Here is a 14,312-nt window from a genome sequence, read left to right as displayed (position 1 = left end):
TCAATGTATTTTGAAATGGAATAATCGAGTCCAAAACCTGTGGAAAATATCAGACTCTCATCAAGAAAATCATTTTTAAAATTATGTCCCTAGTGGGGTGTAACAAAACTCAATAAATAAATTCCGAAATTAGATGGTGAAATTAGCCTTGACAGCAAAACGCTCCTTGCCAAGCGTGGGCGCTTGGCAGTTGGCCAACATTTGAATAGAACTGGGAGACAATCATGTTATCATGACCAGCTTCAAGCTACTGAAACAGAATGAAGGATTTCCTCCCCCACCTCTGGAGCCTACATCCACATGAGGCCTGTGTTAATAACACACTAATAGCAGGAAATCACAAAAATGTAGGATGGAAAAAAATCAGGGCTCTTCCAACCCAAACTACGCACAGATTTTCATGCTATCGTCGATTCTGGTTGTCTAGTGATTTTGACCATTCTTCATATTTATTATTGGAGTGTTTACAGCTGGAAAAAGGTGGTACCAGATGGCCCTGCATTGACATAATCTGGCAACCAGCAGGACATTTACTAGAAATCCAGAAAACTATCACTTAGCTAACATCTGAGGAAGAGAAAGGATATTTGGAGACAGTGTGGATGTCATGGGCAGATTAAAAAAAAAAAAAATCTGTCTTGAATTATGAGCCATGAATATAAATGTTTTCATGGGACAAAAATATAAATGTGAGTCAAATTCAGCAAAAGCTTAAAACTACAATTTAATCTGAGTTATTCTGAACCTGCAAAACCTTTCAGATCCTTTGTGACAGTCTGCAAGAATACTGAAAACCTTTAAGAAATCGATTTTTTTTTAAAAAACAACATTTCAAGATATACATCTTAGGAAGGGCAACTTAAAATTCTTTGGGTCACATGTTATAAAACAATATTAATTCTCAAACACGTTTTATTGCAGAGAAGAGATAAAGGTGTTGATCTTTATTTGTGAAGGGTATAGGGCATGTGGGGCTGTCCCGATTCACAAGGAAGTTGAGGAACCCAGCTCTGCCTAGGGAATCTGCCCACTCTCATCACACTGGAAGGCACAGGGCATCAGTGAGTGGGTAGCACTCAGGTGCCTCAGAACCCAAACCTGCCCTCAGAAGCATCAATGATCATAGCATCCCTCTATCTGTCTTATAGTAATTAACAAATAAGTTAAATAAATATAATCAAGTTTAAAAACAAAAAACCTCTACCTAAAGAAAGAGTTAGACTTATGAAGCACATAATAAATGATTAACATTTTAATGTGTGGAGAATTCAAATGAATAAAGAAAAAAATTGACACTGTAAACAGAACAGTAACAGAGGAGGGGGACTAGCAATTTCCTCCAAAAGAAATACAAGTGACTAAGCAACAAGGCGGGAAAAGCTACTTAAGCAATAAGTGAAGAAATTAAAATTAAAATAGCAGAATACTTTTGTTCATATGCTTGATAAACAAGCAGAGAACAATATCTACTGATAGTGAGAGTGTAGAGAGGGTTCTATGAAACACCTGGAGGACAACTCGACAATAAATAACAGAAAAAGCTTTTAGAAATGTGTGCAAACACTTGGGCTTCCCTGGTGGCACAGTGGTTGAGAGTCCGCCTGCCGATGCAGGGGACGCGGGTTCGTGCCCCGGTCCGGGAAGATCCCACATGCCGCGGAGCGGCTGGGCCCGTGAGCCATGGCCGCTGAGCCTGCGCGTCCGGAGCCTGTGCTCCGCAACGGGAGAGGCCACAACAGCGAGAGGCCCGCATACAGCAAAACAAACAAACAAAAAAAAAAATGTTTGCAAACTCTGATCTAGCAATTCTACTTACAGGAATTTATCCTAAAGAAGAAATTAACACATGACCATATATAGAAGTCATTTTAGTGTTCTTTGCACTACTGAAGAATTTTAAATGATCTAAATGTACAACAGATCATTTAAATAAATTAGGGAACATTTTGCATACGCTGAACTATGGCATAGCCTTTGAAAGTGGACCAAGTATTTACTGACATAAATGATCACAATTTACTACAGGGGGCAGGGGAGGAAGCTTATGAGATAGTAAGCACAGTATAATTGCATATATGCATGTGAGTGTTTTTTGTAGGTATGTATATAAATAAACTATGTACAGGCAGAAAACAGTGTGGCAGGATGGGTACCAAGTTGTCAACAGTGACAGTCTTGTAATGGCTTGGTACTGGCATTACAAGTAATTTTTGCTTTCTCGTTTATACTTTTCAGTATCTTCTAAATCTTCACCATAAATATGTAATGCATCGATAATCAGCAGAAAAAAAAGGTTTTTATGAAACTAATTTGCTGAGGTAGAAGAGTGATAACAAAAAGGGACTACACACACTTAGCTTTAAGATCTGCAGATGGCTTCAGGCATCAAGACAGAAAACACTGGCTCCTGGGGAAATGTTTCCCTTTGGAAAGTTGCTTTTATGCCTTCATCTTAAACATGTGGGTACAAATGTGTGCACATAAAATCATGGGACGTATGGAACCACCCCCAATTTCAAATCACTCAGTGAAACTGTATGGTCAGAATAAAGTATGACTAGATGGACAGAAAACCATTCTGGGACCACTTTGCTTCACCCACTCATCCACGACACATTTAGTGAGAACTTCCAGTGTGTTGGGTGCCAGGGACATGGCAATGAATGAGGCAAAGCCCTTACCATCCAGAACCTCCCAGGCTAGGACACAACCAAAATACAATGGGAGACGCACTAAAACTGAGGAATTTACAAATTCCTGTGCTATGGAACACAGAGAAGGGAACATCTAGTCCCACAGGGTGTGGTGAGAGGAGGCTGTCTGAGAGGCTTCAAAGGGAAAATGGGATAGAAACTGAATCTTCCAGGAGCTGCAGTCATTCACCAGATTTGTAGGTGTGACACTGCGGTTGTCCCAGGCGAAATAAAAGCATATAAAAACACACAACAGAGGGAGGGAAGGAAGGAAGGGAGGGAGGGAGGGAGGGAGGGAGAGAGGGGAGGAGGGAGGGAGAGAGGGGAGGAGGGAGGGAGAGAGGGGAGGAGGGAGGGAGAGAAGGCGGGAGGGAGGGAGGGAGGGAGGGGAGGAGGGAGGGTGGGAGGGAGGGACGGAGGGGAGGAGGGAGGGTGGGAGGGAGGGAGGGAAGGAGGGAGGAGGGAGGGAGGGAGGGAAGGAGGGAGGGCGGGAGGGAGGGAGGGAAGGAGGGAGGGCGGGAGGGAGGGAGGGAAGGAGGGAGGGCGGGAGGGAGGAAGGAGAGGAGGAGGAGAGGGAGGGAGGGAGGGAGGGAGGGAGGAAGGAGAGGAGGAGGAGAGGGAGAGGGAGGAGAGGGGAGAAGGAAGAGGAAGAAGATGATGGCGGCAGGGACAGCGCAGCCCTTTGTGCCAAAAACTGCACTGTATGCGTATTAAGCCATTTAATCCCACCACCTCTGATGAAGCAGATGCTCGTATTTCCATATTACAAATGAGGTAGGTACAACCAAGAGATTGTAAAAGCAAATTTATAGTAAGCAAAAAAGTTAGGATTCAAACCTAGGCAATCTGCAACAGAACGGGCCATTGCTACACATACTGCCCTCAAAACATAGTGATATAGTTAAGGAATGGGAAATTATTCAATTCAAGAAACTTTCACTGAACACCCACAATGGTCCAGGCACTATGCCAGGTGCTGGAGATACGGAGATGAGAGATACAGAGGCTGCAAGGAGAGCCCCCTTCAAGTAGGGAAGACACCACATTTATACAATAATGTTAGATATGATCTAGAAAGGAAAGAGAAATTGATTCTGTTGAGGCCTCAGGAATAAGACGTCTCAGAAGAGATGATCACAGACGAGGGTTTTATAAAATAAACTGAAGCTCTCCAAGAATATTTGGAGATGTGTGAGATAAGAGAAAATATATATGGGTCTCTGCCTCCCATGCCCGTTCCTGGCACAGGGCTCCTCAAACCCTTGTAATTTCCTAGGTGATAAGAGCACTAGAAACATCCCTTGTTCTAATATTTGTCTTTGACCCTGACACTGACCCAGGTCTCCTTAAACTCCTGTAAATTCTTAAGTGGTAAGAGCATTAGCAGCATCTTTTGCTCTAATGAGGTAACCCTGGTGGGCTCCTGGATGGGGGCTGGTCACCAGGAAGACCAAGCCATGCTGAGAAGCCCCACCCCCACCCATCAACACTTCTGCAGAAAAGGGAGAGGGCCTGGAAATGCAGTTAATAACTGACCACGCCTACGTGATGCAGCCTCCATGAACATCCCAACGGTATGGGTTCTGGAGAGCTTCCAGGTTGATGGACACGTCCACACCAGGAGAGTGACACACCCCGACTCCACAGGAACAGAAGCTCCTGGGCTCAGGACCCCCCAGACCTCACCCTAAATATCTCTTCATCTGGCTGTTCATCTGTATCCTTTATCATACCCTTTAATAAACTAGTAAACGTAAGTAAGCGTTTCCCTGAGTTCTGTGGACCACTCTAGCAAATTAATCAAACTCAAGGAGGGGGGTCTTTGGAACCTCTGATAACCTGGGCGTGTGAACTGGTATCTAAAGGTGGACGGGGGGCATGGCAGTCTTGTGGGACTGAGCCCTTAACCTGCAGGATCTCGTGCCATCTCCAGGTAGATACTGAGCTGAATTGTAGGCTACCCAGGTGGTGTCACAGAGAATGCCTGTTGTGAGGGAAAAACTTCCACACATCTGGTGACCAGAGGTGTCAGAAGTGAGATGTTTTGTGTGAGTAGTAAAGGAGATGCACAGGAAAGAGAAACACAGAAGGAAGGCAAGAATGGAGGTTTTCCCTATACAAGATGAAAGACAAGCTTTTCAAGCAGAATACGAAGCGTATACAAGGCAGTGTATGCAGGGAGATTTTAATTATTATTGTGACGGTGCTGATGTAGCAAAATAAGAACAAAACTGGAAAAACTGAGAGAATGGTGAGTGGAGTCAGGAAAGAACCTGGGGAAGGAAAGGCAATTTCCAGGACAGGAAATAGAGCAGGTAGAGCTACAGTGGTGACTGGGACTGGGCAGTTAGGCCCAACTGTTTTCTGTGCAGCAGACAGTCCATCTGGAGGGGAAGGGGGAACGGGGAAGTGGGGATAGCTGATGTCTTTCCAAGGATGAACCAAGAAAAACACAACCAGTAGTGACCATTTTGTCATGTAGAGAAATACTGAATCGCTATCTCATGCGCTTGGACCTAACAGAGTGTTGTAGGTCAATTATACTTCAATAAAAACAAACAAAACATTGCTAAATCAAAAACAAAAACAACAACAGCAAAACACAACCAGCTACCTCTAGGAATGTGAGGCAGGAAGCAGCCAGGTGAGCGTTCCCTGACTCAAAGTTTGAAAAGTTGGAGACCACAGGCATACCTGAAAATTATTCTCTACTCTGAAAGCATTTCACTTTAGAACACCAGAAATCAGATAACTTCTTTATCTTAAAACTTCCAGAGTACTATAATACACATACAGATGACCCCTGAACAACGTGGGGATTAATCTGCGTGTAACTAATCGTCTGCTCTCTGTATCCACGGTTCCTCCACTTCCACAGATTTAACCAACTGTGGACCATGTACTACTGTAGTATTTACTGTTGAAAAATATATGCATGTAAGTGGACCCGGGAAGTTCAAAGCACATTGTTCAAGGGTCAACTACATTTTTAAATGCAGATACACAACAAGTATTAATTCTAACTATGTAAGGTACCATGGGGCAGCAGAAATATTATAGACACAGTTAAGTAAATAAGATATACTGTACCTTTAGGTGACAATGAGGTTTTAGATAAATTTAAATGCTTTAATCCCTTTGGGAGTTTGGCAAACTGAATACTTAAAGACGACACACCTGAGAAAGAAAGGGAAAAGGGGGATTGTTAGAATTTTTAAGTTGTTAGGATTGCATTTGTTTTACAATGCCTGAAAGTTAACTTTGATTCCAATTAAAGTGATCGTTTTTTCTTTCTAATGTTAGACACTGTTTTCTAATCATCTACCATCATGCCTCCTTTACTTTCAGTCCTACCTATAGGGTAAGAGAAAAGCACAATTATCGAAACTTTACCATTAGAGATGTTTTTCTTTGGACCAAGTATTATCCTCTCCTCATAGTGCTATTTCAAATGCAAATAGTCTTGGGAAGAGTGATATAATTTCGACTCTTTTCTTTTTAACCTGTGTCTTAATGAGCTAATCACTCTTCTGGGTGAACGGATGCATGCTATTTTTGTCAAGAAAAACAATGTGATGTTAACTATTCAGATAACGGCTTCACTTTAAGCAGATGACTTCCAATATTTAATTGGCTTATGGCTAACAACCTCAGACAAAGCAACAGAGCATGTTTTAAACTACCTTTAACCTACGTTTGGTAACATAAAATTAATCCCAAGGAATTTATAGTAATAAAAATCCGGTGGTCTCTAAATTTAATGGCCAGAGTGGGCTACTGTGAAAACCAGCTCACTCACCCAAGGACTGTAATGAATGTAGACTCTTTTCTGGGAGGAAATAAGTAATAGATGAACGTATGCTCTTCCAACAGGTCCTTCAACCAACCTCCTGCTGTATCTGAGTTATCACTTTCCCAGGGGGCATGTTTTGGGAAGAATCCTAAAACAGTATTAACTGTATGGTCCCAAACTCCAGGCACCAATAAGGAACAACCGTGCTGGCTGCTGCCCTATCACATAACCCCAAATTACATATAAATTTTATCAATTAATATGTACTACTCTAGAAATAACCTAAACGTCATTCAGCTTGATGAAGCTTCTAGATGGGCATTTCCCCAAGGATGGTAGGGTACTGAGAGACCCTACCTATCTCCCACAGCATCTCCAAAATAAGTTTGACAATCACTGGATTAAATAATGTTAAACAGGTTTTTTAATTAAAAATATTTCTAGAGATTTGAAAATGTTAATCCATAATATTAATTGCAGAGAGGGAACAGGACTGATATTTAGTCAATACATTCTTGTAAAATGTATTGGGGTGGGAGGGGAGAGAGGAAAAAGATGGAGAAATTTTGAAAACTTTATTAATCCAAAAGTCAAAGAAAGAGGAAAAGGGAACAACAAAAAAAAGTGATAAAGAGAAAACAGATATACAGTAGATTGTCACACAAATAAATCAATAATTACATTAAATATAAATGTACTAAGTATTCAGACTAAAAGTCAAAGATGGATTAGCTAAACAATAATATCAGATGGTTTCGAGAGACACACTTAGAAATGCATGTATTCCAAAGTGAACCTAAAAGCATGGAAAAAGATATATGCTGCAAATCTAACCAAAAGAAAGCTAGTTTATCTGTAATAATATAAAACAAGTTAGATTTTAAGAAGTATTACTAGAGATAAATGAGATATTTCTTTAATGAAGATGTAATAATTTTAAATCTGCACAATCTGAACATCACAGTCTCAAAATATATAAAGTAAATCTAATGGCAAAAAAAGAAAATACACGTATTATTATACATATATATGTGTGTGTATACACACACACACACACACTCAATAGAGGGAGATTTTTAAACACATCTATGTCAGTAGCTGATAAATGGACAAAAAAAGCTATAAAATATACAAGATATCAAGAGCATACTGAAAAAAATCTATTTGATATATTTAAAACACTGTACTTAATAACTACAGAATATATTTCTTCAAAATACACAAGGAAAATTTACCAAAAGTGACCATCTACTGAGTCATAAAGCAAGTCTCAACAAACAGTATATTCCTTAACTTCTGTGAAATCATACAGAGTATATTTTCAAACTATCAGTATGTTCTCTAACTGCTACCATTACTATGGAATTAAGATAGGAATTATTTTAAAAATTACAGTTAGAAAAATCCCCCAATAATTAGAACTTAAGCAATATATTCCTACATAACAAATGAGTCCAAGAAAAAAAAATCACAATGGAAATCTTTTTAAAATTTTTATTTAAATTTTAAAAATTATGACATCAAATTTTGGGGATACAACTCAAGCCCTCCTTAGAGTGAAGTCTATACTCCTAAATACATATGTGAATAAAGAAGAAAAGCTGGAAACTAATTATCAAAGTATCCATCTCAAGATGTGTAAAAAAAAAAAAAAAAAACAGCAAATTTATCCTCACTCCATCCCTATAAACAGAAGGAAAGAAATAACAGAGAGAAGACATCATTAAACAGAAAGCAGTCATAAAATAAGTAAATTTAACAAAGTTTGTTCTTCAAAAAAAAAATGAATAAAATTAATAAATCCCAGCAAGACTTTAAAAAAGAGAGAGAAAGAAAAGGATCAAATCAAATTATATAAATCAGAAATGAAAACAGAATGCCAGTAGCGATCCTGCAGACACTACAAATAGAACTGAAGGGTATAAAAAAATCTACAGATCAAAAAATGTAACATTTTAGAAGAAATTCCACATGAAAAATACAACTTGGCAAAATTTACATAAGAAGAAATAATCTCCTCTATTTAAGAAAATAATAAATCTATTATTAAAAACCTCTCAACAAAGAAAAGCAAAAGAAGACAAATATAAAAGAGTATGTATTATATAATTCTATAGTGGTGAGGTTCCAGAATAAATAAGGCTAATCTATCATAACAGAAGTCAGAATAGTAGTTATCTTTTCCAGGTGGTGGAGGGGAAGGGTGGGGCAAAACAAAAGAGGAGCTTGTGTAGTGCTGGTAATGTCCTATTTCTTGATCTTTGTAGAGGTTGCATAAGAGCATCCTCTATGTAAAAATTCATTATGGGATTTACAAACTTTTATCAATGTACATTATACTTCAATGAAAAAAGTTACTTCAGAAAATTAGGTACGGAAAATAACAGAGGAGAAAATCTAGATGTCTGTGGGTGGCAATGACTTTTTAGATACAACAGCAAAGGCACAGTCCATGAAAGAAATCACTGATAAGCTGGACTTCATTAAAATTAAAAAGTTCTATTGGTTACCAAGGAGAGGGGAAGGATAAATTGGGAGATTGGGATTGACATATACACACTACTATATATAAAATAGATAATAAGAACCTACTGTATGTCACAGGAAACTACTCAACACTCTATATAATGGCCTATACGGGAAAAGAATCTAAAAAAGAGTGGCTATATGTATATGTATAACTGATTCACTTTGCTGTACAGCAGAAACTAACACAACATTGTAAATCAACTATATTCCAATATAAATTAATTTTAAAAAATCAACAAGTTCTGCTCTGCAAAGGACAATGTCAAGAGAATGAGGAGACAAGCCAGAGGCTGAGAGGAAATCTTTGCAAAAGGCACATCTGATAAAGGACTGTTATTCAAAATATACAAGAACTCTTAAAACTCGACAGTAAGAAAATAAACAACCTAATCAAAAAATGAGCCAAAGACCTTAATAGATATCTCACCAAAGAAGATATACAGGTGGCAAATAAGCATATGAAAAGATGCTCTACATCATATGTCATCAGGGAAATGCAAATTAAAACAACAATGAGATACTACTACTACACACCTATTAGGATGGCCAAAATCTGGAACACTGACAACATCAAATGTTCCAGGATGTGGAGCAAGAGGAACGCTCACTCATTGCTGGTGGGAATGCAAAATGGGACAGCTGCTTTGGAAGACAGTTTGGTGATTCCTTATAAAACTAAACTTAATGTTACCATGTAATTCAGCAATCACACGCCTTGGTATTTACCCATAGTAGTTGAAAACTACACGAAATTCTGGAAAAGGCAAAACTCTGGAGACAGTAGAAAGACCAGTGATTGCCAGGGGTTGGGTATGGGGGTGCATGGGGAGGAAGGATAAACAGGTAGGACACAGAATTTTTCAGGCAGTGAAAATACTCTGCATGATACTATACTATAACGAGGGATGCATGTCATTATACATTTGCCCAAACCCATTAAACACCAAGAGAACCCTAATGAAAACTATGGACTTTCGGTGATTACAATGCATTAATGGAGGGTCATCAATCGTAACAAATGTCTTAACTCTGCTGATGGATGTTGATAACAAGGGAGGCTATGCCTATGTGGGCCCAGGGAATATATGAAATCTCTCTATATTTCTCTCAATTGTGCTGTGAACCTAAAACTACTCTAAAAAAGTTAAGTCTTTAAAAAAAATTAGGTATGGAAGAGGAAAGGACACCAGATTCTTATTTTAAATATTGACAAGAGTTATCATTGACTACTCATGACCAATTCTTTCACGTATTTTTTCACTCAGCAAAGTATATGCTATGACAATGTTTAAAAATGGATATATATATCCCCAAATAATGCTGAAAATATCTGTTAGATCAAAGTTAAACTTCAAATTTGTTTCACTCAGGTTGACTCGAGTTGTTTTGCTTTGTTCTTTGAGAAAATGATAATTTCTAAACTTTCAATATTTTCTTTTGTGTCAGACACACCTGGAACACCACATAAAATTGTAAATGCCTACAACCAAATGCAAGGCCAGAATGGAACAACTATTTTACACTACTGGTGACACCCACCCATCTGTTCATTCCTTAATCATAAACTTCCTTTTAAAAAGGAAGGTAGACAAAAAAGAATAAATAATCCAACAATACTTTTCTCTAGAAATAGAACTATCACACCCTAAAGTAATGAAAGTAATAAAACGTGAAGCTCCTAAGTTAGAATAAAGGTGAATAAAGTCATGTTTGAGCATTTATTTTAAACAAAGAAAGCAGGATTAAAGGTAAAAAGGACTAAAGTCTCAGATACAAGATTGTTCACTTAAAGTATTTTTTATCTAATCCCAGACTAAGTTACTAGCTTCTTTTTTTCTTGATGAAATGTTTTGTTTTAGTTTCCTAGGCATCCACAACTCATAAATATATTATATTTCTTCTTTAAAGAAACACCCTTGCTAAGTGCTAATGGAATGAAAGGCATAACTGGGGCCAGTACTGTTCAGTTTTTTGAAAATGAAAAAACTAAATTCACTTTTGATAAAAACGTAACAGATTATTACACAAAGGGTCCTCCACTCTGGCAGACTTCAGAAATGGGGTCTTGGCAACATGAATGAATTGAGGGTGCCTAGCAGCCAAAATCTCAGGAAAAACAAAAAAATTAACCTCCCTTGTACTTCCTGAAGTCAGTTACTCAATAGTGCCATGGAAGAAACTGATCACCAAGAAAACATTTCCCCACAAAGAAAGGACAGAAGAGACCTTTTCAACCTCTGGCCAAAACTATTCAATTCTGCCCCCCAAATAAAGCAAAACTTAGCCTTCAGAGCTGTGAATTAAAACGAAATTTATCACCAAAAGCTTTCATCTGGAGACTTTACTGGATGAATAACCCTTCTTGTAATTTATTTTTGTTTTACTATGTGTCAAATTTAGAAGGAAAAAATGGTCGAATTTTTATTTCTCCTTTCAAAACAAAACTATTATCGAAATATTTATGACTAATAAAAAAGTAATTATAAAATGTTTAGAATTATAATTTGCCATCTGACGTAATTAACTTCCTAAGACAGGAAATTAAATTTGACATTGCAGTTTTAACCCATTAATCATGCATGTACTTAAAAGCCTATGACAATAACATATAAAACTCTAAAATTTTGATATTCTGGAATCAGTGTGATTCACATGGTTGGAAAAAACGGTTTAAGGTGGGTCCTGGTTGACCAGAAGCATAATATTAATAATTTAACAAAATCCTGCTATGGAGTTCTAGCAACATGATACAGGGAAACAAAAGATCTCTTTCTTGTCTGTTAGAAAGCATATAGATTTGACACTGTAGCTATCAGAACACAGGTGAGAGTTAAAATCTTTAGATTTCTACTAATTCCAATGGCTTCCCTGGAGAGTTCAGAAACACTAAAAAAAAAAAAATGAAGTAAATAAATAAAACACGATGGAGTATTTCCATTTCAAAAATAAGACTGAGAGAAAGAGATTCAAGAACTAGGAATATAGGAATAAAAGACTAGTGGGAAAAAACTGTCAACACACTTAATTTTTGAATGCCCTAAAATCCAAATCTATGCAGTTTTAAAAATACTGTTTTACCCTGTATAACCATAAAAATATCAATTAAATATGGCTGAAATCATGACTCTAAACAAAAGTACTTTCTGCTGAGTAGCTGTCGCACAGAAACCTGGCCTCTTTAAATATCAAAGTGATTAAGAAAATGCATTGACGTGCTATGGAAAAAGCCAATGTTTTCCAAATTGCATACACAAAATTATTTCCTTACACTTCCAAGGGAAATCTAGACAGCCAAATCAGAAAATCCCAACCACAGTACAAAGGCTGATTGATTGATCACTAAGGCAATTCTGAACAAGAGTCTGTCGGTACTAGGTATGACTCTGCAAACTTTTCCAAATTATGTAAACATGGTTTCCTCATCTCTAAAGGGGAATAATAACATTTGTGCTATTTAACTTCACAAGACTATTTTATGAATCAAATATGGTAGTAAAAGTTAACACTTATTGAGAGTGCATAGTATGTGACAGGCGATTCTTATGGCTTTTATGTGTATTACCTCATTTAATCCTTAGAACACCGTTATGTAGGAGGTGCTATTATTATTTTAGAGATGGGGAATCTGAGGCATAGAGAAGTTAGGTAACTAGTCCAAGGAAACTCAGATGTAAAGTAGAGAGGCCCAGATTCGAACCTATGTATTTTGACTCCAGAATCCACTGGTATACACTGAGATATGAAAGATTTACAGCACCCCAAAATGTAAGGGACAATTCTAGAATCTATTTATCTTGTCTCATCCAGAAAATCAAATCAGAGCCACCACCAGATGGCTGGAGAAAAAATAAAATATTTGGGTGCTTCAGGTCAACATTTCCAAAAGAAAAACACTCCAAGACAGGATTCTAAATCATCTTTAAACAAAATAATCCAATTTAGAACAAAGTGAGGGGAGGAAATAAGGACAGACATTCCTCATGAGGCTAAGATCATAAAATCTAGGATAACTGGGACGGGTAACTAGGGAGAACAGAATACAGAGCTTGTGACATTTACGGAAGGAAAGTGTGTGAAATGAGCAGAGAGAGAAGAGTTGCATTCCCCCAAAACACTCAACTTTGATCCAAAAAGTCATCAGATCCAAAGGATTAGTCACAAGGTGATGACTGAAACACCCTGGTTCAGATACTAGGTCAGCCCAGAGGACTCACCACAGAACTAGTTAATGAAGTTCAGCTAGAACAGGGAGTTTCAAGCCTTTTCAACCATGACCCACATAAAGAAAGAGATTTGTCATCATGATGCAGGAACCTCATACCAAAATAAACACATACACATGTAATAGAAAACTAAAACCCAAATTTTCCTGAACAATGCACTCTGATATTTTCTATTCTATTTCTTTTTTGTTTTTTTTTTTTTTAATGCTTACCAGGTCTTGACCCACAATCTGAAAACACACTGGGCTAGAAGGCCAAGAGCAAGCTGGGGCGCAGGGCCGGCCCCACAAACAGGATAAGAGAAGCTCCTGCCTGTGTGTGGTCCGTTCACTGCCCTGTGGGGCTCTCGCAGAGCGGAAGCAGGGCATCCAGCATTGGAAACGTTGCCCATACACACTACACGCCTCCTACTAAATCATACTTCAACCTCCTCCACCCCAAGCCCCTTAACAACAGAAGGCTGCCTGTCCTCTGCACATGAGCCTGACAGGGAAGCTGAGCTGTAAATATCAGGGCTGTGCTGCATCATCTTTCATATAACAAAGCAAGGAGCCAAACTTCCTCTCTAGAGTTTCCAAATAAGTCCCTGAAAGAATGGTTCAGGTACAAAATCAAATTCCACTTGGTGCTTAAATTCCTCAGAATTCAAGGCTGCCAAACTGCCTTGTGTTTCTTTGCAATTCCTTGTAAATAATCTTCCTGGGCTCGGTCTCTCTTTATAGACTAAACAATTCAATTGCAAACTCCTCCCCCATGCTTTTTTATTGTTTTCCATTGAAAAGCTCAGAAAAAAAGTCATGAAAATTTTTCCCTATTTTGAAGTTTCTATAAATATTTTACACTCAGTTGGATTTCTTGTGGACTTTCCATCCAGGAGCAGAAAAGCTACCGATCACTTTCAGATATTTAGCCTGGATGAAAAAAAAAGCCTGTAAAGAATCGGTGTTCAGGAGGGTCAGCCCCAAGAGTGAAAAAAGGTGGGGAATACAGGTGTTGGCAATTGTCCCAGGGCACCGGCAAACACAGCGACGAATGAATTAGAGGGGGCAGAAACGTGTCAGGAGTGTCAAAACT

The 14,312-nt window shown here is 38.3% G+C and overlaps 1 protein-coding gene across 4 annotated transcripts in view; it reads right to left on the bottom strand.

Annotated features, from left to right (window-relative positions):
• CARMIL1 (capping protein regulator and myosin 1 linker 1) overlaps window positions 1-14,312 on the bottom strand; it is a 319,604-nt gene that overhangs the window by 125,638 nt on the left and 179,654 nt on the right. For all 4 annotated transcript variants that reach the window (XM_022562315.3, XM_089918429.1, XM_089918431.1 and 1 more), the window contains one exon: window positions 5,784-5,870. In XM_022562315.3, the coding sequence (XP_022418023.1) occupies window positions 5,784-5,870 (87 nt within the window). The remainder of the gene's footprint in view (window positions 1-5,783; window positions 5,871-14,312) is intronic.

Source organism: Delphinapterus leucas, chromosome 10 (genome assembly GCF_059928025.1).
Source record: "Delphinapterus leucas isolate spDelLeu-1000000601 "Yukka" chromosome 10, BTC_Dleu_Yukka2, whole genome shotgun sequence".
Classification (NCBI taxonomy): domain Eukaryota; kingdom Metazoa; phylum Chordata; class Mammalia; order Artiodactyla; family Monodontidae; genus Delphinapterus; species Delphinapterus leucas.
The sequence above is the reverse complement of the archived record's forward strand: the minus strand, read 5'-3'. Positions and strand labels throughout refer to the sequence as shown.